The 25722-nt window shown below is 37.3% G+C and overlaps 1 protein-coding gene across 1 annotated transcript; it reads left to right on the top strand.

The window, feature by feature from the left end:
- Window positions 1–4526: 4526 nt before the first annotated feature.
- On the top strand, window positions 4527–24734 carry shc3 (SHC (Src homology 2 domain containing) transforming protein 3). Its single transcript, XM_072372292.1, has 12 exons — window positions 4527–6812; window positions 10883–10953; window positions 14551–14614; window positions 16942–17061; window positions 17930–17983; window positions 18172–18223; window positions 18307–18436; window positions 19198–19339; window positions 19784–19874; window positions 19968–20159; window positions 21788–22113; window positions 22267–24734. The coding sequence occupies exons 1-12, from the start codon at window positions 6180–6182 to the stop codon at window positions 22393–22395; spliced, it is 2004 nt and encodes a 667-aa protein (XP_072228393.1). The 5' UTR covers window positions 4527–6179; the 3' UTR covers window positions 22396–24734.
- The last annotated feature ends 988 nt before the right edge of the window (window positions 24735–25722 follow it).

A 25722-nucleotide genomic window follows, 5' to 3' on the forward strand; every position in this document is an offset into this window, starting at 1 on the left:
GTTTTTCTTATCTCTGCTTGATGACATAACACCTTGTATTATTATTTCCTATATACTTAATAGATTTGGATATCTATGACAGGTGCTTCTATTAACATAATTTGCTCAGTTGATTTACAGACTTGGCTTGTTTGGTATATACTGCATGCGTGTTAGAGGGTCTGTACACCTGCACACACAGGCTGAGCAATCGTCTTGTGCTTCTGCTGCTTTGAAAAGAGCCATTCACAAAAAGCTCAATTGATGCATCAGACACAGTTATGGACATCAGCTCTCAAGGCTGAGGAAGTTATTGTCTACACGGTGAATTCTTACATCAGTCTCTTCAAGCAGACCATCAACACTGTTTCCATCTGCCATTCACTGTATTGTGTGTGTCAATGAAATCACAAGAGGCAGGATACAGGCTTGCATAACCACAGGCAACCGTGTTATTGATGGTCACAAATAGGCCCAATGTTAGGCTGCAGATGAATGGTATAAAAATTGACACATTGAAATTTCATTCAGTCTGGACACAATGGCAATGAGATGTTGAATAACGTTTCTTTAAATGAAGAGTCCTTGGTCCATATAATCTAGATTGAAATAGATGTTCTGATGGGGAGATGACTCTTGCACTGAAAATATTTTTTACATGAAAAATCATAGCAGGATGGAATCAACACAATGGATTACAAAGGACTCATTGTCAACAAGTAACTTGATGTCCTAACCGCATTATTGTTGTATAATTCGGTGACCTTGGGTGACTTGAAAGGCGCCTCCAAATAAAATGTATTAATAAAAGTTTGGATTATTCTTCTCACTGTTTGCAGGTAATATAGCCAACTCTAATGTGCAGCTGGTGAGAGGACTGTTATACATGAGGTCCGCTTGTTTATCATCTATGCAGGTGTGAGAGAATGAGTATCGTGTCATCAGAATGTTATGTTTGCATCATATTCTGTTCACATGTTTTAAACTGTGGAGACTTAGGTTGTCCTTACACATTTTGGACCTCAGCTGCAAAACGTTCATGTTTTATTATCAATATCTCACAAAGAGCGATCACGTGTTATCAATGTGTTTTCTCTTTCCATATTACTTCTTATTTTTGCTAGTCTGAAAATAACCTTGCTTTTTTTTATGTTTTTGGTAACTAAGCAACAATAGTCAAGTGGAAAAGTCTGCTGCTTACTCTGCCACTGGAGGCTTTTTTTCTTCTTTTCTCCTTTCTAATTTGCCCTTAATGTTTATCTAAAGTCAACGTAAGATACTCAATAACAAATGAGTTTGTTAAAATTATTGCTGCACATGCATACTGTACATTTCTGTCGACGTTGCTGAACTTTTTACCAGTGAAGTTTACCAGTTACTCGCCTGCTGTGGGTCGTTAGGGTCGTACATGTCACCAATTAGGAAGTTTACCAAAATAACCTTTTCAATCTTTCTCATAAGCAGGGGAGTTACTGCTATATGTAATTTGTAGCTGTTCTGTGATCAGTTCACAGATTAATCCCAGTTAGAGCATACAAGAAGCACCACACTCTGGCCTATGTGCCGTACTGCACCAACCACTCCTGCTGAGTGTCAGTCACTGGATAAGAAACAATTCAAAGCGGTCATCAGTACATTCCAGTAACAATGGTTCCTCGACCATACATGTTTTTTTTGTTTGTTTTTAAATGAATTTATAGCTGTAGGTTGTGACTTAGTTGGCCTTGAACTCCAGTATTCATATACTGAAAGTCTAGTGAGTAGAATAAGGTGACATCTTGTGGTGAAGTAGCAAACTACCTCATGAGTAGCCCTCAACTCTTCCTCCCTTTCCATGCATGGAGGATAAACTACTGGGACCACAAACACTTTGAGGGGCCAACAGTGTTCATGTTGTTCATTCTGGGCTACTATCGAAGAATGGCAGTACAACATGGTGGACAGAGATTGTGAGGATCTAATAATGTGTAGCTATAAAAGGGTTCCCTTAAGGTAATGAAAACACAATGTTTTTCATTTATTATTTCCTGTTACTATTCTACACCAGTGACAACATAGTTATGATTACATTGAATTTCTGCCAATGCATTTCCTCACTTGTGATGCAGTTAAACTTAAAGCTAAAACAAACAAACTCTTAATTTTGTCAATTTCTTACAACTGTTTTTGTGTATGAGATGATATAATTCCTACTGTGTTTGTTGTGTCATGCGTGTCCTAATAGGTTTTGTGGAATGCTGGATGGTGGAGATAGAGACGTTCTTCTCACAGTCTTACAAACAAATCTTCAAAAACGCTGCGTTATGGGGAAAATCTTAAAATTTAGTTTAATACTTTCACTTTGGTCTCCATGACAGTTCTTTTTTTAATTCATGTGTCTGCATCCCAAAATGTATTTTTTTTGCAAGATGTAAACTTTCCTTTAGTGTGTTGCACAGCTTTTGTGTTTCTAAAACAAACGCAGTTAGGAAAGCCCCACCAAAGCGTGTTGCCTGAAACCGACAGTTTCTTTCCTTACTTGTTTACATCATGATGTAACATATCTACAACATGCTTGTCTAGTGGCTAGTTTGGCATGGCTAAATAAAGGTCGCCATCTTCATTTGTGACCACTCATCTGACCAGTCGTAGCAAACTGCACCTCTTAGGAGGGTTGGCTTCAAGTGAGGAGCTAAAAGGGGGCATTTAAGACGGGAAGTGTTGCAAAAAAATAATGCTTTTGACAGCTTTTCTATCCATTTTATTTGACTGCCAAAATTGAATGATAAGCTTGTGATAGGAGTCAGCGTTGACAACTATTTCTAATAAATTAAGCTGAAGTCTGCTTGAATAAAAATAAAAACAAAAAGTCAAAAAGCTGCTAATTATTGCTAAATGTCAACATACACATCCATGTAAAGTAGCTAAGTTTTTTCAGAAAACATGCAAGAATTTTGTGCTAGTTGCTTAAAAAAAGGGAAAGAAAGAAAATGTTACTCTGAAACTGGCCATAATGCCCTGCCTGGCCTTGCCTAACTGCTGTTCCTGAAAAATTATTGGCTAATACCTGATAGCGGGAGGATTTTTTTTTTTCTTCAGATGTCAAAATGATTTGACAACTTATCTGGCTTTTAATAAGGGACAATTCACAATATGAGCTTTCTAGACCACCACACTACCGTGAAACCCTTTTCCATTAGATTTTTGTTTTATTTACTTGATTTTGATTAAGAATTTGTCATTTGACATATTTTAATTTGGCATTGGTCACATTTCAATACATTTAGGAAATGAAGTGGAATAGCAGCAAGTTTAAGATGAATTTGATAAAGTGATTTGATTTTAATATTGGCATCCTTGAACTTCCATACCCACTGACTCAGCTTTCATAATTCACTATTATTGAGGCAATCGTGGCTTATTTTTTTTTATTTTAGAAAGCTGACAAATACAAATTGGCGAATGGAACATTAAGACAGAACATCTGTTGGGTTGGGGCTTAAAACAGGAGGGTTGATCATTTTATTTCTTTATATTATATATTTTTCCTAATAAAGCACTGAGCTATAAACTAAGATAACAAGTGTTTATGGTCTTCCAATAATGTTTGATAATTATTTATTCAGTGTATCACATGCAGATGTTTTGTTTTGGTACATTCTTGAATTAAAAAAGCTGTAGTTTGTACTTTTACAGTATGATTAAACTTACAAACTAAACAATAAAAATATTCTGATAAACTGTGTATTGCCATTCTAATAATGAAAATCAAGACCCAAATAGTATGTAATGTGATGGTTACTATTGTTATTTCATTAGATGGCAAATGTTCAGTATCCACATTTCTGTTAGCTTGTTGTTCTAATGCATTGGTGCTATCTGCCCTCAAACATATTATGGTAAATTACTAATTAAATGTGTAGATGGTAACTGTTCACATGAATGTGGAGGGGAAAATAGCAATGATGGCGACAACAAAAATCACGGGGGTAGCAGTATTCCTTCTACTCAATGTTTTGCATCATTTTCATGCTTCTTATTTTGTCAGCAGAACATCATGTAATTATATTACACAAACATTTCATACCCAATAATACCTACAGCATTTTAAAAGTGCAGTGAAGAGAAAACTAAATGCACACCTGCGTCTGAAATGGTCTCTTCCACTATTCTGCAAACCTCCCCTGAATGAGTCATCCTGCCGGCTCCTCATTGGACAAGACCATGCCATCCCGAGGGATTGCCTTGCAGAGGCAGAAAGGCCTTGCTTCCATTCACAGAAACACTGGTATACCAGCCTGCTATTTCATTCACATAAAAGACTAAACATTGCATGTTTTTTTTTTTTTTTTTTGGTCTTCTTTTCATTTTCATCTTTGTTTTTTTTTGTCATCTCTCCTGATTTACAAGGGCCTGCGTCGTCATCCCTGTCTTTGTATTTGCCTTTGTTTCTGAGGAGAAAAGGCAGACGTGCTGTCTGTTTTTTTTTTTTTTTTCTCTCTCTTGCCAGGCAGGAAAGAGAGATATTGGGAGGGACTGCAGTGCGAAATCTGCAGCACAGTGAGAGCGGAAGCTGCTTATGAATGAGTGTCAGTCTTTCTGCGTTGCTAGTTGCTCCTGTGGACATTTTACATGAATGCGTGCTTTCTGCTACTGGGGAGACAATGATGCTGCGTTGCTGCTGGTTTTAAGGATGATTCTCGGGCTGATTTTGCTGTCCTTGTGGTTGTTTCATTGACTTACCTGCCTGAGAAACATGTTGTTTCCTGTGTTTATTAATTAATTTATTTTCGTTTACATCATTGACATTATTCATGCAGTTCAACCAGGACCAGTATTTGCTGGTTATTGCTGTGAATCTGTTTCTGCTTTTTAGTAGTAAGATGGAATTCTTTTCAAAGTCTTTTGTTGTAAATACCAGTAGAATTTTTTGCGTGACACATTAGTCGGATTGTGTCAAAACACGATTTTATGTTGGATTGAGAGGCTTATTTACTAGTATTAATACCTGATTAAAAATATGGTGGTGAAACGGCATGTGCATTAAGCAGTTGTAGATCTTGGATAGTACAAACCTGTGTTTCAGGGCTGATGTGTACTGCTGTTATAAAATAACATGGGCAATATATTAAAAGCTATTTCCAGTCATGCCAGATTTTTACTGTGTTGTTCCATTAGATGATTTATTTAAAGCCTTTAAACGTAAATTTTTAATGTCAGTTTGAATAGAAATTTTTATTAATTTATGTATGTATTTATTTTTCTTTTTTTCCAGAATATTTTAGCTGCCAGTCTGTTTATGTAGCTACTATTTAAGTGGGTGATAGCCTACAGTATTGATTTGACTTCATCTATTTTCATCTCTGTGATCACTTATGGTGCGACATCATCAATTTCATGACATTAATTGTTTTAAGACGTGAATTAAGACAAAATACTCAAACAAATTATTAGTTAAATTATGAGTTAAATTATAAACCTTACTCTCATTTTTCATTTCCTTTCACAGAAAAGCAAATAAGGGGGAAAGGGTTATGGAGAATAAATATGAGACTGGGGAATTTAAAAATTGATTGGTTCTAGAGTGCTGTAAGTGGGAGGTTTTTTTTTTTCCCTCTCCCTCCAACAGGAAGTGATTTGCAGTGTTCAGCAAGCCTTTTGTTGAGAAGGTTTTCTCAGATCAGTGAGTCATGCTTTAGCTCTGAGCCGGCAGGCAGCAGTCATCGGAGAGTATTTGCTCTTCCCTTGCAGTGTCCGTGATCATCAGCAACATAGATCTTTTTCTGCTCTTTTACTTTTCGGATTTTGTGGCAAGAAATCATAAGCAGGAGCAGCAGCATTGCCACTGGAAAAACTGCACAACATTGGCAGCCTTATATCCTCCTCTTCCTCTGCTTCAGTGTTGGGTTTCCATGGATTGTGTCTGTATATTTCTCTCTGACGGATTGGATTGCAGCTCCGGATTTCACTGAGAGCAAATTGGACATCGGTGACAGAAGCAGCACAAGCTCAGCACAACCACCACTGTAACCTCAATAGAGAAAATTACAGTCAGGTGGCTTGTGGTTGCTGAAAGGTGTTTGCTGCCTGTGCCGTTGCTGCTATGTTACAGGAGAGGGCAATCAGCGCGGCTCAGCCTCGTCTGCCAGCACGCTTGTGAAGGAGGCTGGCTGTGCATATTGGTTGGTGGAGAGAGGGGAGAGAGCAAGAGAGAGAAGGGTATGCTTCACCGTACCAAGTACAACCGCTTCAGGAATGAGTCAGTAACCTCCGTCGATGAGCTTCTCCACGGCCTGTCCATGAACCCCAAGGTCTCGGCCACCCCCCAGTCTGCAGCCGAGACATCTTATACACCCCCGACTGAGGTTCAGCTCTCCTCCACCACTGCTCCTTCCAGTACCTCCACCAGCCACGGCTCTGACCACCTGGAAGATGGAGGCACCACCCTCTGCACCCTTATCAACAAGGTGTCCAGCCTGAAATTCAGCAACTCAGGCAGCTTGCTCGGCATCAAGGGTCTGCCCTCGGCTGTCAAGGACCTGGCTGTGTCTAAGCTGCAAGGGGGTGGGGGATCAGGCTCAAGCAGCTCCAGTGGCACGAGCCCCAATACGGCGACAGCAGCAGCAGCCTCTGGTGTGGGAGGCTCTCTGTGCAGCTCAGTCTCCCATTTAACCCCCTGCTCGCAGCTGGAGCCAGCTGTCAGCATGAACAAGAAGAGCAGGCTGGATGAACACCAGCCTAGTGGAGAGGACTGGAATCCAGGTGGAGGTGGTGGACCGGTGAGCAAACCCTCACGGGGATGGCTACACTCCAATGACAAGATTTCTGGTCCAGGAGTCACATACATTGTGAAGGTTGGTGGACTCACTCTTGTTTTTTTTTTCCAGACATCAAGAATTTTCAGTTTTCTTTCATTGTCCAGAGTTTAGTTACCTGCAAGGGGATAATGTAGTTTCACTCATGCATCACAACATGCCCTTGAGTGGGTGTATGTAGGCTGGTTAGAACAGAAGGTTGAGTGAAATAACAGCAACCAGAACACAGACATTGAATAATTCAGGAAATGAAGAAGGTCAACGATAGGGAAAAGTAGAGACAAAGCCTATGACGGCAACATAAAAAGCAGATTTCAAAATGTTCAGTAAACATTTCAGTTTTTATGGTATTTCTGGCTTGTGTATGTAGAGCTACAGCGTTTTGCTTTTGTAACCATGGTGATGTGTTATTTCTGTACATTGTGCACCTCTCTGAGCTCTATGACTGTGCTGGCTCCCTGAAATGCTTGAATGAGAAAAGACGAGCAGTGCATGTTTGTCTCATCACTGCTGTATCTCTTCTTAATGTGGTTCAGCCATCATACATCATTTAAGTTGGTGCACAACTAAAAGAGATGTGAATGTCATCATGCCAGCAATGAGTCACTAGCATAGGGAGTGATGATGCTGAGCCCTGGCTCTTCAAGGTGTTAAATGTGTGGGGGGAAGAAACCATTTTCACAGAAACCATAAAGTAACAGTGTTACTTTGTTTGAATGAATACAATTTTGGGCTTTTTTCATTTTATTTTATTAAACTCATTGAACCAAAAGCTTGATTTAGTTCAAGGATAAGAATGGACATGCAGAGCAGCATCACGAGTTGAAACGTGTTATATTCTAAATCAAGTTACACAGAATGATTGCCATCATATGACACCTACTACTACTTGCCTGAATAAAGTCTGCAGTATGTGTGACCAGCATGACATTCCATTAACTGCATTAAGGCAGAGAGCGCTTATTTGTCCAGTCAATGCTGCTGAAAGCATCCAAACTGTGAAAGGGAAAATGGGTCCAGTCTGCTCTCCCCCACCCCAGGCTTTTCCTGTGGTTTATGTCCTGCATGTATTGAGTTCAACGCTGTGTTTCTGCTCACAGCACTTTTAATTAGCGTCACTCCCCACACATCATGCACCATTACTCTAAAGGGACATCGACGGACAGTGACATTGTTTACGCTCACACTTTTAATCCTTTGTCACTGTGTTAATTTAAAGAAAACAAACCCAGAACACTGAAATCATATTTTTTTTTGCACTTTTATAGGAGCAATTCTCTGGGTTTTCTCTGGCACATTATTTCTTTGTTCAAATGATGGAAGTGGTCATTTTGCAATCCACTATTCCTCCAGGCTATCGGGAGTGGCAGTGAGTGACAAAAAGCACACATGGCATTTGTTCGTGTGTAAAAGGAATTGATTGTGCAGTAGTTTTCTAAACTTGTTACTGTAAATGACTTTTTAACATTTATTTTGAGGTGGTGAAAAGTTGACATAATTTTATGTTGTGCTAAACTTGTGAGCAAACAGTTGTTGGTTTACAGGTCCAGCCGATATCTACATTAGCCTGGACTTAATTTGCTTTGTTTTTTGCCATCTCATCATAAGTAAACTATCTCTGTTTAATATTAAAATAGACTTATTTTGTGCATTTTTTCACAAGTTGACAGTTTCAGGTCTTAATGTAATTTACACCTCTACTCAAGCAGATAATTTTTGGGCGTGGAGTGACCCACTCCACTCCACCCCTCTCTATCTCTGGGTCTGCCTCATTTGAGATCTGTGGTACTCAATCACCCATGGAGCACTTTATTATGGTAAATATATTATGGTATGGTGGAGAGAACATACAGTAAGTAGCCTGAGAGCTCAGACATCACACTAAACTGACAGAAATATACCTGACTACCAATTTTATTCTCAAATACTTACATTTGCCCTCAACTGCACTTGGACAATTAACAGCAGGTAGGTTGCTGATTCCTCTTTTAGGTACAGTCTCATTGTGAGTCATGTGTTGCAAAACATAATGGCTGCTGGCTGGTTGATGACACCACTGACAACTCAACACTCGGAATTCCTCTCATATCTGTCTATAAAGTCAGGGATTCCCCATCGTTCCGTTCCTTTGTGTTTCAAGCTTTTAGCATCTAACATTAAAAAAGATTAATTATATGGGTAATATCTCATCATTGTTTGTTTTTGTATGAGCAGTTACTGTTGCTGCAGTGATCGTACATTCAATGACATATGGGATATAGGAATTTCTATCTTTCAAATTGGTAAAAAAAATAGAAAAAAGCCAATTAGAAGTCAGAGCTCCTTGTCAGAAGCATCATTTGAAGATGAAGCTTGGCTGCGATAACAAAAGAGGACACCATATAACCTTGTAAAGTGATGTTGGTTAGTACTTCTACCAAATATAAGCTCAAGCACAGAAAGAAAAGTGTACTTAATCAAATTTTTCTTCAATACGATGTACCCTTTAATTTAATAGCGCTTTATTATATCTTCATGTTGTCAAAGGTGGATAACTTTTGGCAATAGATTTTCTGTTGATTTGATAATCATTTATTTTTTGATGTGTGTTTTATTCCTTTTACATGTCCTATCATGACTAGACTGCAAAGAACTGGACTATGTAGAAATTGAACACAATAAAATAATCTTTTTTTTTTTAGTCCCTCAGCATCCAAAAGATGTAAACTGTGATACAGGATTTGTTATTTCTTGTGGCTGTTGGTGCAGTAACTGACATGTTTAGCCGTTTGTGTTCATTTGTTTTTCGGCACGATAGAAGAAAAGTCTTGATTTGTTGCTCAGAGTAGTCTCCTCCAATACCAATTTTAGAATCATTTGATATAGTCTTGTCCCTGCTGGATTGAGCTCTTCACATTTATGGTTCTAAAAATATGTAACTTTGAAAATCTCCAAGCGTCACATTGACAAAAAATCCATTTGTTTGCTAGAGGCTGAAAAATTCCTACTGGAGAGACAAGAAGTCATAATGTGAAATATATGATTCTAATATGTTGGTTCTGTTTGTGGAAAAAGAGTGGAGACATTAGAGTGTCTGGATGCTTGTTTGGTTTACAGCCAGATTATGAATGTAATTCAGCTAACGATAGGAACTTGTCAGCACATAATGTTCCTGGTCTGTGCAATATTAATCAGAAAACAGTAGACGGCTGTAGTACGAGTAGCTCGCTGGTCGTGAAGATGAATTTATGGCACAGGGAGGACTTGTCTGACAAAATAACACTAAAAAATGTTGCAGTTAGGAAACATTTTCCTAGTCTTTTTTTTCTTTTCTGTCAGACTATAGCCACTCTGTATAACTGAAAGTGTCTTTTTTAAAACTAAGAACTAAAAAAAAGTACATAATGTCAGCAAGTTCACAAAAATGTTAGTACTGGCATACAACACCATTATGCCCACCATTATTCAGGTGCAGTTGGGGTAAAACACTAATAACTGAATGATCAAATTAATAAAATAAAAATTCTTCTCCTCAAAACGCTTAACACTGACCCACACAATAAAACATCCTAGAACCCAGATGACTAAAGTAAACCAATTTCACTGGTAGGAATGCATTATTTGTCTTGAACCTTCTGGATATTGTTCAACACAAGTGCAGATGATAAACAAGTTCAAACTCAACATGGCATTCCCACAGTTAAGTCAGGTTTTAATGATATTACTATGATATTAATTAATTTAAGGAAAACACAGATCATAGCTCAGAAGAAACACTCAATAAATGTGAACTGTAACATTTTCAGCATCAACAAATGCGCTAGATATTTTTATATTTAGCCTAACAAATAAGTTACAGGTTGAAACTGTCAAAACTGATGAACTGCAGTTAACTTGGTAACGTTTTTATTTCACCCTGCAGGTGTGTCATGGCAGATGGAACACCATGAGTCTAGTTTTTTTTTTTCATCCTTTCTACAGCAAGCCCCCGGTGTCCAATATTAAGTTAACTTTGTGTGTATTGATTTGGTATCTACAGGAAGACTGGAGTTATTTAAATTTTCATTTTACATGCACAAAATGGCACGCTAGTCTTTGTTTAACAGAGGCTTCTCATTGTTGTTTTGTAGTATCTGGGCTGCATCGAGGTCCTGCGATCGATGAGATCCCTGGATTTCACCACAAGGTCTCAAATAACAAGGTATGCTAATATGCGTTAGAAGCACAAATACCAGTCCTGGCTAACTGTGAATGATAAATTAAAGTCCAGTCTTCTGTTGTTTATGTCATTTGAGATGATACAGTGACATTCAAGAAAGATCTGTTTGATTATTTGCCATTTAAGATCATTTGTTTTCAGTTTTGTTGCCATTGTTTCATCTATGTTTTCACAAAAAATTCATCCCTTTTAAAGTGCAAGTGTGCAACATTTGTGGATCATCTATTGTCAGAAATGAGATATTTTTTTTATGAATTTTTATGTTTTTATGAATGTGCAATCACATGAAAATATGTGTTTTCATTATCATAGAGCAAAGATACAGCTGCAGTTTCAATTGACAATGAAGGTTAGACTCAATGTCATCTTGAAATGAAAAAAAAAAATCGAAGATCATACATCATACAGAAAAGCTTAATGTAAGACCGAATACGAATTTATAACAGTTTTAAATTAAAATTAGAAACATCAGAAAAGTGTAAGAAAGAAGATACAAGAGTAGAAAGGGAATAAGATAAGAAGGTCATCTCAAGATAAACGGCAACAGTGAAAACCTGTTAACCACATTTTTAAAACAAAAAGCAGGTAGATGTGTTTTTAGTCTGCTGTTGTAGCAGACTTCTGCTCATATGGTAGAGAATTCCAGAAAGGAGGACAACAATGACTGAAGGCATCATAAGCTGATTTTAAATGTATTCACCTTTGCCTGATGACCTAAAGAATCTGTCCTGTGATCAGAACAACCTGGGAGGGAGCAAAGCCATTTTATGGCTTTTGCAGGCAGACTCTTTGTCTTACTAAGAGCTAGTGAGGGTAAGTTTAAGCAGAATAGATGTGTGTTCAAACCTTTTTGGAGCTGCAACTTCACAAATATCACATCACTGAAAATAGAAATCTGCGACAAATGCATGTTTTAAGTGAACATTTACAAATGAAGTGAATGCCTGGTATGTTCGATGAGTAGCCATAGAGTTGATGTTAATAGTATAGTTCATGCTATCATCTGATAACAAGAGCTACTGTCAGTATTAGGAACACATAATGAATTAGCCTAATCCAAATATCATGATAGATTTTAATGTTGAACCTTAAACATGTAGATAGAGACCTTGGACACTTGTTAGGTTGTTACGCTGGCACATTACTTAACATTTTGCGATGCTAAGCTCTGCCATGCTGCCAGTGCAGCCACCTTTGTCTCTGCCCGTACATCTTGTTGTGTATTGCAGCAATGACACACAATGATTAAAGTGACTCAGCGTTTGACAATGACTCAGTGACTGCATTGTGTAAGAATAGAGTCCAGAAGAGCACCCCCAAAAAGGAGTAGACAGAAAAATTTACAATGATAAAATAAAGCAGATATTAGAGGCAAGTTTAATTGACTCTATTATTATGCATTGCACTAGTTAGTCATTTCAGTTCAGTGAAAATCATTGATGTTACGAACAGTTTAATATGGAAAATAGTTGCTGAATTGTGTTTTGAGTGTAATATTATATTGTAATTTTTATTATCAAGATAACTTATCTTGATTTTATGTTCTAAAACACTGTTTTACTAATAATCTCTTCATGCCACATCCAGCACATATAAACTTACTATTCCACAAAAATACATTTTAAAGAGATTCCTTTGATGATGCATGAGTATATGCATAGTATAGTGCATTTTTCACGTGTTTGCATGGAATTTTCTGTGACTCAAAAAGTATCTCTGAAACCATTGACTGATGTGCAATGAGGCAAATGCCAGCAGTGAATCATTTTGTGTCATGTTCACTTTTCTGCTTGACTTCCTGAAGTTGGTATCATTAGCTAGCAAAGCTATACAGCAGGATGCGCTCGCTCTTTCTCACTGTTGTGTGTGTTTTAAGTTTTTCTCTAGTTCAGAGAGAGATGATGAAAAAGAGACACTGTAGTGAGAATTTGCCTGTTTAAAAATTTAATAGGATGCAGAAAGTAACATTTCTGACATGAAACCAGGATCTGATTTGTCTCAGAGGGGAATTAGCCTTTTTTCCCCTTCAAAGCAGCACTTTCTTAAGCCACCATTTAAGACACACTTTTCTTCTATTACTTTAAAAAATCATAACATGATGATATCTGAAAATAGTTTACATCTTAGAGGCAGTTTTTCACTCTGTGCTTTATACTACTATGTATGCAATGGCATGCTTTCAAAAGGCATTTCTATTACTCTGTGTTGCACAACACAAATACCCTACAGTGTTGGCACACTGAATATTGAATGGACCTCTCATTTTATGTAACCACCTGTCATGTTTTAAGTATATCTGTAGCAACTTTCATAAATGAGTTGAGTTGCAAAACCGAAGAAGGGAAAGAAAAAAACACAATAAGGCCAAAAACCACATCCCTCATTTCACAAAAGTTTTTCACAAATTTTCACAACTTCCACAAAACTTAATGACTCATCATTTAATGAAATGCAAAGATGAAGCATAAAATAGTGTGTTTTGTCTCACAGGACAATGTGCTTAAGACACAAACTGAAGACAGTTTGTAGTATTATTCAGTATGTCTGATATTAATCAGTTCTGTTTTACTCAAAACATGTCCAGCTTACATAAAATTAACTATTCCAAATTACAAAAAGGCTTACAAAAACAAGATGGCTTCACATTCCAAGTTTAGAATATGCATTTACGAGTATGTTGGCAATATTTAATCTTTAGTCATGCTGCAGCAAAATCTCAGAATCTTGTTTATGTTCACAAGTTTAGTTTAGCATGTTGGAATGCTTAAAAACACTGCGATGGCCCGATGGGAAGGACTTGTTGACAAGCAAACACATTGGGAATATCCTCTGGACACCATGAATGTTTGTTTGTATCCAAATTTCAGGGTTGTCTAAACTTGTCGATTTAATTCTGGCAGCGCTTTGGAGGCAGCAGCCGTCATCTTCTTACGACCAGGAATTTTCTGTTGAAATATTAGTTATTAGAAATTTGAAATTAAATGTTGACATTCTGGTTATTAATAGTTGGTAATACTGTAAGTCCTGATTATAAATGCCTGAAATATGCAATTTTGTTATTTTTTCATTTTTGTTTCTATTATCATTTTTCATTTTTTTTCAGTTCATAGTAATTATGTTATTTTTGCAGCCTCCTGTTGCCATAAAGTTCCCCAGTGTAATTTTGGTTAGTTCCCCACTGTCTTTTTTTGTTTGCATTTCATCCCATTAAGCATGTTTTGCTTAAGATGTTCATGTTTTGCTTAAGATGTTCTTAATTGCAAAAGGGTTTACAGGCTATCTTTGAAAACCAAAATAAAACGCAGAATTTTGTGTTTTAATGTATTATTTAAAGTACGATTTATTTTTTATATTCTAAAATAATCCAGAAACATTCGCCTGAGATTATGTTTCCTGTTATCCATAGGATTACATGAGCAATTGTTAAAACCGCCTTGTACTTTGCATTGAGTAGCTGACTTAAGCCTGTATGTAATATCTTCGTCTTGCTCTTTCCCAGATGACAAAATACAAGTACAGTCCAACCTAATGTTGAAATAACTGTGATTCTGTGGCACCATCCTTTCACCCTTCCTCTAGAGAAGCCATCAGTCTGGTATGTGAAGCTGTTCCTGGGACCAAAGGAGCACTTCGGAAGAGAAAGGTACATGTACAGAAAGAAAAAAAAACAAAAAAAAAACAGGAGGGATGGAATGGATAGCAAGTGAAGGATAAGTGATCACTGGAGAAATGTGTAAATGTACAGTTGGTTTCGAAAAAGGACACAGCATTAGATATTAATTTATCCTTCCATGTTCTATATTTAGCATCCCCTCTCAATGTTTTTCCTTCCCTCTTTCTGTATGTAAAAAGAGGGGCAGAGGAGAGAGATGAAGAGGTATGGTTCTGTATGTGCGTGGGTGTAGTTCCAGCCCACGATGCATTGCACACCGCACACGGTGCTTAGTGACTCATGTAGTTCACAATATCTGTGATCAGGATGCTGAGCTGGTGTGTGTGTGTGTGCGTGTGTGTGCATACATGCATGTGTGATTGAGCACATGTATTCTGCTTGTGTATTCACCCACAACATGTGAGGGTGTGAAATGAAACATTACTCTGTTCTGCAGAGCTTATTTAAATGTCAGGGAAAAGTATAAAACACAAAAGCAGCGCTACTTAGTTTTTCTGAATGGATGTAGGATTTGAGATTATGTTATTTTGACTGTGACACAAACGCGCTGTGGTGACATCAGCTTCATACGGGGAATGTTAAATTGGTTTGGCTATTTTTATTTGGCCTCCTGAGTCCTCTTTTCATCAATAGTGTTTTAAATCTGCATTGGTCTAAACTATCATTTGTGTTATTGTCAGCCTCTTGATTGCTAATAAAAGCACAAGATGACACATCATCACGTCAGGTGATTCCACTTTTAAAAAAAGTTCAAAGCAAATTCTTGCTTTGCTTTTTCGATAGAGCTTTTTTTATGGCAGAGTGTCGGTACAGGAGAAGCAAACGTGTTTCGCTCACTGAATAATAATGTTAACACTGTATTCATCCACTACTTGTCACAAGCTATGGTTACATGGTTTAATCTGATTGAAATCAATCTGATTAGAGATTCAAACATAACAGTGTGGTCACTATTATATAGGTCTGAATTTTGTGTACACATGCTAAATCAAAGTGGGCCTACCGCTTTGTGCCTAATCTGCGTGAAATATATTGACGATTTATTCCAAGTTTTTTTTATGAAATTTTACTCCTTCAAAAGACTGCGACAAGCAAGATGGATACAGATGGATGGAAAATGAAAGCTCAGTTCACTTAGTGCTCCTTCTTTTGCCGAAGCTCATGAACCTGTGAACAAAGTTCGAGACAAAGACCAGTGGGAGGGAGTTGTCCTTTCTGGCTTTACCAATCAATAATAAAATGCCATCAAAAAGGTGTTCAACTAAATTGAATGCTTCAAAAGTCTGACTGGTTTTGAAGAAGACGCGAATGCAGAAACTTTGGTGATAAAGTTGAATGCATATGAAAAGTTGAATGCAAAGTTTTTTTAAATTTTTCTGTTATTATCTGTGATGTACTATTCATTTCTCCTAAAAATAAGTGTCCATCGCAGACCAGTTTTGTTGCTGCTATTTTTTTTTTAACCCTTTAAACCCTTAAACCCCCCTGGTTTAAGCGTGCACAATAAGAACACGTTGAGGGTTTTTCCCAAGGTGTTTTGAATCTGATTGGACTAATAATCCAATAAGTGGTCCATGACAATCACATTTTAGAGAGATGCTGAGATTTAAAAAAAAGTGGTCAATGGTATTATGCTCTTGCTGTATTGGCACATGCAGAACCTGCCGTGGTCACCCACTGCCCTTGACCGGCTACTTGTATTTTCTCAACACATACCACTTTCTAGCGTTAGGAGCCATTTTACTTTGGATGGCAATTTCTGTCTGAATATCAGACGTTCACATAAGACCTACCCCGAGTACACATGCAACTTTGAAAACCTAACATTAAGGCCTTGAGAAGCAAACACCTTCCAACAATATTTTGCAAAGGCTTTTTTGCACATCCTGGGCTTTGTGCTGCCAAAGACAAATGGTATTTATTAAAAGAAATGTAAATATGTCCCTGTGCTTTCTTCTTTTATAGAATAATTTCAAGGCTTTGCATCTAGCCTCTTTACCCCATGTGAAAATGCTGTTGACATAGTCAAAACAGTTTGAGAATTTGAACAGTAGACTTGTTCTGAAAAGGCGAGGTTGCAGCCTGACTCTGGTTAGCATGGCTTAGTCTAGCACTACTACTTTTTTACCCTGAAGTACTGTTGTTCACCTCAGTGAATAAGCGTTACATGTCGATGCATTTCTGTTTGTGGGCTTATTGGTATACAGATTTAGTTACTTTTATATGGAAAAAAATTCAAGTTTCAAGTCTTAATCCCAAAACCTGTGTCTTACTGTTTCTTTCTCTGCTCCTTTCAGCCACCATCCAAGGCTCTGTCCAGTATTCTGGGGAAGAGCAATCTACAGTTTGCTGGCATGTCAATCAACTTGAATATCTCCACCACTAGCCTCAACCTGATGACCCCTGACTGCAAACAGGTCAGTGTGCAACCTTTCTAAACAGTTATGGAGCATAGTATAGTAATGCATGACACCAATGATACACTTGAGACAAACATTGAAGAAAATAATAATAGTAGGACTTTAGAAGGTGTCACACGACTGTCAACTATGCAGCGATACAATAAAATGATGTCAAAAGAGTGTGTTTAGAGATGAATCTTACAGTCACCAAAAATCAATCAATTTTTTACTGAGCTAATCCCCTAAAACAGAATTATTGCTTATTTGAGCAGAGTGCATATTAGATTTCAGTGGTCCCACTGTTTCTGGGGGTTCTGTCATCCTGAATATGCTACAAACTTGACGCAGTTTGCCTTAAATGCTGGCAAGCCCCTGCAGTCTGAGATGTAACTCAATCAATTTGATTAATAGTGCTCGCAGATTAACATAGAGCCAAATACTTATGCATCTTGGTGCAGGAGAAAAATTGCAAATTTAAAGCACTCGGACTGTGTGAAATCGCAGCATGCGTCACTTCCTGTTGAATTCCAAATAATTTTGATCTGAGAAACTGCAGTACAGTTGAAACACTTTGCAACCGATTTTTGAGAAGCCGTGTGTTGCAACTTCCCTTAAACTCTAGCGTTTTTCATGTGAAATGTAAGTCATCTGGTAAACCAGGCTGCTTAAAGTATTTTCAATTGGTTAAACAGTGTGCAATTTTCAACCATGAAGGGAAAATACTGATACTCAAATTTGAATTTCTTAAGACCTGATGCTAAATAGGTATGTTGCATCAGTTTTATTGTTGTGTAATGTCTATAGCATGTGTGTTGTGTACTGACTGCATGAGTTAATTTGTGTGTATACAAAGCATCAGTTTTTATGGTTTTCTTGCTGACAGATCATAGCCAACCATCACATGCAGTCCATCTCCTTTGCATCAGGCGGAGATCCTGTAAGTATTAGTAACACTTCCCCGGCACACATATGTTTTCAAGTATAAAAGAGTGAAAAAGTTGCATCATATCAGTTAATGAAAATGAAGTTACCCTGTCTGATGTATGCTGATCACCTAAAGATCTTTATACCTCTTAGAATATTTGAGTGATTTCATTATATTTTACAAGTTGTCTTTTATTGCAGGACACAACAGATTATGTTGCCTATGTAGCAAAGGACCCTGTCAACAGAAGAGGTGAGAATGATTTCCCTTAATCTTTAATGGAATATCTGATATGCAACATGCGCATTGATATGTTCTGCTCGAAAACTCATCAGCATGTCACATCCTTGAGTGCTCTGATGGACTGGCCCAGGACGTCATCAGTACCATCGGCCAGGCTTTTGACCTTCGTTTCCAGCAGTACCTGGAGTGTCCCTCAAGCAAGCTCTCCTCCACACACGACAGGTGAGCTGCTCATGATACATTCATTCTAGTTTCTAAGAAATATTGGAAATGAAATGTTATAAGTTGTTTAAAAATGTGTGCTCGGTTTGATTTCGATTCCAATGTCTTGTCTAAGTTCAAGGTATTTTATTGGCTGGAGTCTTGTACTACTGAGCCATGCTGGCGTTTTATGTGCAGACTGTGGTTTGACATTACCTTACTGGATTAATCAAGGCCGCCCCTGAAAATACACAAATAAATGATCATACCCTCATTTGTGCTGGTTTCTGAGCTGTGCATTGTTAACAAGCTGGATGGTTTTTATCATCCATGAATTCCAAAAAAGAAGTTCAGGTTGTTATTGAAAGATTTTAACTTGCATTTGTCATCATCTCTATCCTTAAAACAGTGCAGGTGGACAGCAAGAAGATCATGGGGATTAAATGTTGTTTTTTGGCTTTTTTGCACATTGATTTTTTAAATCCAATAATGACACATCTATGATGTTCTTTAGATGGCAATATTTATTGGGGGATATTTTACACTGAGAACCTTTTAACCGTTGCAGTGCAGCTACTTCTACATATTTCCTTCTGGAAAACCCATCCTTCTTGTTTTTACTCTCCTGTTGCCAACTTACATACAGTAATTAGTTATAATTTTCCAAGCTGATCATTGCCCATTTCAGGTTATTTAAAAAATGTTCAAATTCAAAATAAGCACAAACATTTTTGATGGTATCAAGGTTTAGTTTCATCATTAAAACCTAGTTCTCTTCTCAGGGTATTAAACATGGAGGAGTTGCCATGGACAGAGGAAGAAGAAGAGTCAGCAGAGCACCCTTACTACAACAACATCCCTGGCAAAATGCCACCATCTGGAGGCTTCATTGACACCAGACTGACCGCATCAGATGGATGCCAGGTACGATTCAGTTTAAAATGGATGGATGTGCACAGAAAAAACAACAATAAATCGATGATCAATGCATTTTTAGTGTATAATACATTTTATAGTGTTTGTGAAGAGACCTCAAACAAACATTTTACTGGTTTAACATACTGCAAACAGGACTACTGAAGTAGTGAGATAGACGTATAATTAACACTAAGATTATCAGGTTATTGATGAAGTTCATAACACCACAGTTTATAAAATGATTTGACAGTCCTCTCGCATGCTGATGGGTACAAGTGTTACTGTGGCAACCAATTGGGTAAATGTATACATAGATGACACACATGGCTACATTATATTTCAGACAGAAATGTAAAATATTTTACCCTTCATGTCAATGTCTGCATGAAACTTAATGTCTCATTACCTGTATTTTTTATTTTTATTTACTGTGTTTCTGCATGTCATCAGATGGGTCCAGGCTCAGTGGATCCGACATATTACCAGGGGCGACATTGTGAAAACTGGGCAGATGAAAGAAAGCCAATCTTCCTGCAACAGGGTAAGAACAGGTGGTCCACAATATGAGATGTTTAATTCTGCTGCATTTTTGATCTAATCAACCGCGATTTTGATTGTTTCTCCAAATTTTTAGGGTCATTTGACATAAGCAGTCTGCCAGAGAGTAAAGGTCCGGCACCAAAAACAGGAGAGATGCCCACGTATGTGAACACCCAGCAGATTGATGCCCAGGTGCTCGCAGCACTCCAGGCTGAAGCAGAAAATGTGACAAAGGGCATGGCAGCTGCAGCCAAAGAGAGCCCACAGAAGGACTTGTTTGACATGAGTAAGACTTAATTAGCTTATATTCAATTTTCAGTTTATAATGGAAATTGCTTTGAATAGAGGATTTGGATATCGTCATAGTTTTGAAATATCACAAGTCATGTTTGAATCAAATTATTTTAATAGAATCTGTACCTTGCCTTTGTTATAACACTTTAAAATTAGAGCTCTTAATTATAGGGTTTTCCCAGCTTTTGTTGTTTCTACTTCAGTGTGTCTTTATAATTATATCATGTCAGCACAAAGCCAAGAAGAGCACACTGTTACTGTCACTTTATGCCTTTAAACTCCCCCATTTGCTTTGCTATTATTATACATAGATCAGTATTATAATGATATGTCTAACAAACGGAAGTGTGGAGACTCCAAATTGCACGTGAGCAACGAACTATACAATTTAAAAGTCATTTTTTATTTTAGAAAAATAATTTCCTTGTGTTATTCTCTACTCCTATTGTTCAACTCTAAAGGGACATTTTAATATGAGTAGAATAGTACTTTGACTTTGCTATACTTCAACCAACCAATGCAGAAAATGATTTATTTGCTGAATATTTTGCAAAACAGATGGCCTTTCTTTGAAAGACGGTGCCGGTCTTAGAACAGGACACAAGTCGAGGCTCAGGCTTCCTTCCTTTTTTCTGCCTTGCACAAATTTCAGTGTGAGTGACTATTAGCTCCAAGGTCTTCTTTTATAAATCATCATTGTTTGGAGTACACAAAAAAATCCCTATGGCATAGAAACCCCGTTAAGCATTAGCATTTTATCAGAGTAAATGCAGAGCAACACTGATACAAGTGCTGTATGAATGCTCATGACAAATAAGGCCAGTTTTGTAGGCTCTACGCTGATCAAATGCAGAAGCACAAATCAAGTTTGAAGTATGCACAGGAAGTTTTGACAAACATGTGAGAATATGAGGTGCCAGTCCTCCCTTTGACTCTAGAACCAATTAAAGAAATGCTGAATGCAAAATGGTACTGAGCCACAGCAGCAAATGGAACACAGGATAGTCTGAACATAACACTGTGGCTTCATTGTTGTCGCTTTTCAACCATTGCAGTCCAAGATCCTTTGCTCAAACATCAAACTAGATCTTTCCATTTTAATAACCATAGAATTAAGAAAACTGATTAGAGAGCTCCACTATGTCTAGGATTTAGTAAGTTGTAGATGATTTCAGACCAGACAATATGAGGGTGTCTTGAAAGTAACTGGGAGCTACATTAAAAACTTTATATTGTACCTTCAAAGTTACTTTATAAAAATTAGAACCAGTGTAACACTTAGTCTGCCTAATAAAAAGGGAGGAAAGACAATTTTTCAATAAAGCTGTTGCTATGCTTGACACTACTGTTGCAGGGAAACTAAATTATCATTATCACATATACAGTATAGCACTGATTGTGTGGCTCTGTGCTGGTTTGTAAATAATTCATAATTGAACTCAACCCTGTGCTGGTATTAGTACCACCGCTTAATTAGGACAATATGTTATGTGTCTAAAAAGACAAATTCATCTTTCTTCTGCTAAAGTATTGATAACCAACCATTATATATTGCTTTTATAGATGATTTTAATTTGCTCCATTAACTCTTCATTTTGGCATTGCCCTCTTCCATACCAGAGCCCTTCGAGGATGCCATTCAGTCCCAGTCCCAACCACAATCTCAGGGGCAGTCCCAGTCCCAGGTGTCCAATCTTCATAAGGCAGCGTCCGTAGACAACTCGAGCCCCCTTCTTGTGCGATCTGTGGCCTTCCGCGCACAGGAGGAGTTGGAGGGTCAGACATGGTATCATGGCAAAATGAGCCGGCGAGATGCTGAAAAATTACTGAAAGATGACGGGGACTTTCTCGTTCGTAAGAGCACTACCAATCCAGGGTCCTACGTACTGACAGGCATGCACAATGGACTTGCTAAACACCTGCTGCTGGTGGACCCTGAGGGCACGGTAAGAAAAGAGTAGGACATGTTAAGTGTTTCACAGCAAAACTCTAGATCCAAATGTCTGATCCGTAAAAGTGTCAGTGAGAAATAAAAAGACTGAACCCTTTTCAGATAAAAAAAAACCTGATTTTTAATATTTATTTTCTTCTGTTCAAAGGTACGGACAAAAGATCATGTATTTGACAGCATTAGCCACCTTATTGGCCATCACCGTGACAACAATCTGCCGATCGTGTCAGCTGGGAGTGAACTGTGTCTCCTACAGCCTGTTGTAAGGAAACAGTGATGCTTGGAATGCCTGATGGGAAACAGGAAGCTTTAAACAGTCTCTCGTTATGGAACTGAAGTTTTAAACATGAGAAGAAGATGCCTAAAGGCTCTATGTGCTCAAAACTGACCCACTTTACTGGAGTCACTGGAAGACGCAAGATTTGTTTAAGATGAAAAGAATATTTATAGAACTGTTATTATTTTGTTGTGATGACTGAAATGCTATATTTTTGAGAAGAAATAGGTGCATTTGGACATAATATCTTGATTTGGTGTTTGAAAATATAAAAATAGCCCAGTTGTTCTTGTAGTTTAGATGAAGTGCAAATCAAACCTCAAAGAGGTTTTAACAAAAATATTTTAGAAGAAAAGAAAAAATCTAAAATTTTAGTTTTGTCTGTCAAGCACAAGCATATTTCTACAGGAACTCTTGACTAAGAGGCTGAAGAAACCGAAATGAGTTACATGAAGGAAAATGTCCTTTAAACTCACCGTTAGTGTGAGAGCTTACTAAATTAGTCACTATATGAAACCTGCTTTTATTGGAGATTAGAACTGAATGTGTTTTGCTTTGCAGTCGTCACAAAGTGTCAGGGTGCAGACACCCTTCATAGTGCTGTCAATGGCTTTAAAAATCAACTTTTTTATGAAGTAATTTCTCGTGTCACTGCAGTCGCATGACTTAAAATCAACTGTTCTTGTGGCCATGTTCGTAGACCTTGATACCCCTTTATTTGAAAGAGGTGCTTGTGTATGCTGACACTGTAAAATATTTATGCTTTTAAACCAGTGATTATTTCTGAATTGGTTTCCTATTAATTATTTTAGGTGTGTAGTCGGTGATTAGTTTTGGTGCTTGAGTCATGCAGTGGATATCCTCACATTCTTAATTACCATTTTCAGCTTTTTGTTGAACTTTTAAAAGTTTGATATTATTCATTTCAACGATCGCAAATAAATAGCACAATCAAAAAGTTGGATCACCCGTGGCAGTTGTACACAAGATGGATTACCACCGTGTTGAGACCTAATTAGACAAATGTTGTATTCACACAGTACAGAAAGTTCACTTGCATTTACTGATTTTTTTTTTTTTCTTGCATTGTGTTGATATCTTATGGCATGACGGCTCTCTAGCCACTAGGTGTCATCAGAGCACTACTGGTTTGTCTGTCAGTCACCTCAGCTTTCTCAACACAACGAACACATTTCTTAGCTTTCTTTCATGGTAGGTCGGGTTAAATTTTCATTTTGCAGTAATGTGTACACATTTGTTCCTCTAAACAGTTTAGTGTTTAGATCATACTAGCTGTTTTTGAACCCAAATTTTGATGTGGTATATGGAACCCGTCCACTGCAGTTCTGGATTCAGCCTTTTTTAAATACTCTCATCCTCACTATTGTCGGAACTTTGATGGATACCAAATGAATGGGGCATTGTATTTGATATGCACTGGACCACTTCAGTTGAACCCAAATCAGCATGTGTTCAATGAGTTTGACAAGACAGATGCAATGTAATTTAACGTGCCTGTGTTTTGCTGCAAGAGGGTGTGTACAGCACATGCATCTCACTACAACACGTTTGGCCAAAATGGATTATTGGACTATATCTAGAACACTTACCCATCTCTTACTTTTGCAGTGTTTGTGACATAATTTCATCAAATCTAATTACTAGCAGGAAGGACTAATGCGGTAAATTTTTATAAAGCTCTGTATCAATTTGAAGAGTACTGTTGAGTCTTTATTTATTAAGACTGAATTTGTAGAATCACTTTAGCAAAGTGTGCAAAGTTTTGAACAAAGCAAAAATAGCGAAAAAAGACTCCATACTTGAATCTGTCTAATAATGATTAGCTTTGTGACGTAAAGAAATTACACAACCAAACACGCTGGAACACCACGAACAACATGGCGTCTTTCCAGATTTCTGTTGATGAAAATGTGCCTTTTATTTGTACAAATGGTGGTTTACTTTTTTTCTTTCTTTTCCCCTTCAAAGTGCAATAGCTGATCTTCAATGGGGCATGCCTGTTCACTAGAGGTTATGTTTTGCCCTGCTGCGTGTTGCTGCTTGAGACTACTGTTTTCTCTCTATATCTTTGTCTCTTTCCCTCCCTCCCTCCCTAGCTACTATGTATTATATATGTATCATTTCCAGATTCTAAATATAAATCTTTGTCAGAGGGAATCACACAGAAACTCACTATTTTGGGACAGGTAAAGCGGAAAAAAAAAAAAAAAAGGAACTAAAAACAAGTCCAAATGATGTTTACAGATTTAATCTTTTGGTTGTATGGGTTTATCATTATTCTGTATGACTGTTGGCAATAAAATTGTGAATGTGTAGAATTTCTGTCAACGATGTAGTAATCTTTTTTCTAATTCTTTTTATACAATCATTACCATCACCACAGTTTCTGTTATGGCTGTCATTGAAATATCTTTTCCTTCCCGATCACAAAGTGAACTGAACTGTTGGTTCAAACAAAAGACGCAACATCTCTGTTGACAACATCCACAGATCATGCTTTTAAGACAACTGCCAGTGGAAGAAATATATATAAGAATAGTTCTCATAAAACCGAAAACTTTAAGATCTGCTAATTACCCACAGTAACACAAGGTAATCTTCCCATTCCCATTGTGTTTTAGGAATGGCTTTACAAACCAAAGAAGCAGATCGCTTTGTTCACTTTGTCATCCAAAATAAAAAACATCAGCGCAGTTCTTCAATATTACACTAAATGGTAAATGGTAAATGGACTTGTACTTGTATAGCGCTTTTCTAGTCTAGCTGACCACTCAAAGCGCTTCACTACATGACACTAAACAAGTGATAAAAAAGTTTATTTGTTATTTTGATAAACAATCTGCTTCTAACAGTTGACCATAAAACTGCAATTATAGAAAATATAATCGGTGTTAAATTATCTGCCATATTTAAGATGATTATGCAGGGAATGTTTTTAACTGTGTCAAAACAGCTCGATAAATCTAAAAGAAATATCTCATCTCCACAGTGTTCTCCACCAATGACTAACTTTTAAAGCTGATGTACTTTTAAGGATGTCATAATGTTGCTCCTCAGTCTTCTGCTCTGGACACAGCTTCTACAATGTGCATTTTTACCTAAAAAGTCCATAAGCCAAGCAAGAATATGCTTTTTAAATTCACAACCTGAATTAATTTCCAATAAATTACTTTGATTGTTCATCTAAAGTGAATTAGTAAATTATTACTTAGCTTACACTATGACGGTGCCACACAAATGAAAGACAATAGAAAGACATTTACATAATCACAATTGTTTTCATTCAAATTTATAATTAACAAAAAT

Source organism: Leuresthes tenuis, unplaced genomic scaffold (genome assembly GCF_036924035.1).
Source record: "Leuresthes tenuis unplaced genomic scaffold, fLeuTen1.0.hap1 SCAF_19, whole genome shotgun sequence".
In the NCBI taxonomy this organism is placed as follows: Eukaryota; Metazoa; Chordata; class Actinopteri; order Atheriniformes; family Atherinopsidae; genus Leuresthes; species Leuresthes tenuis.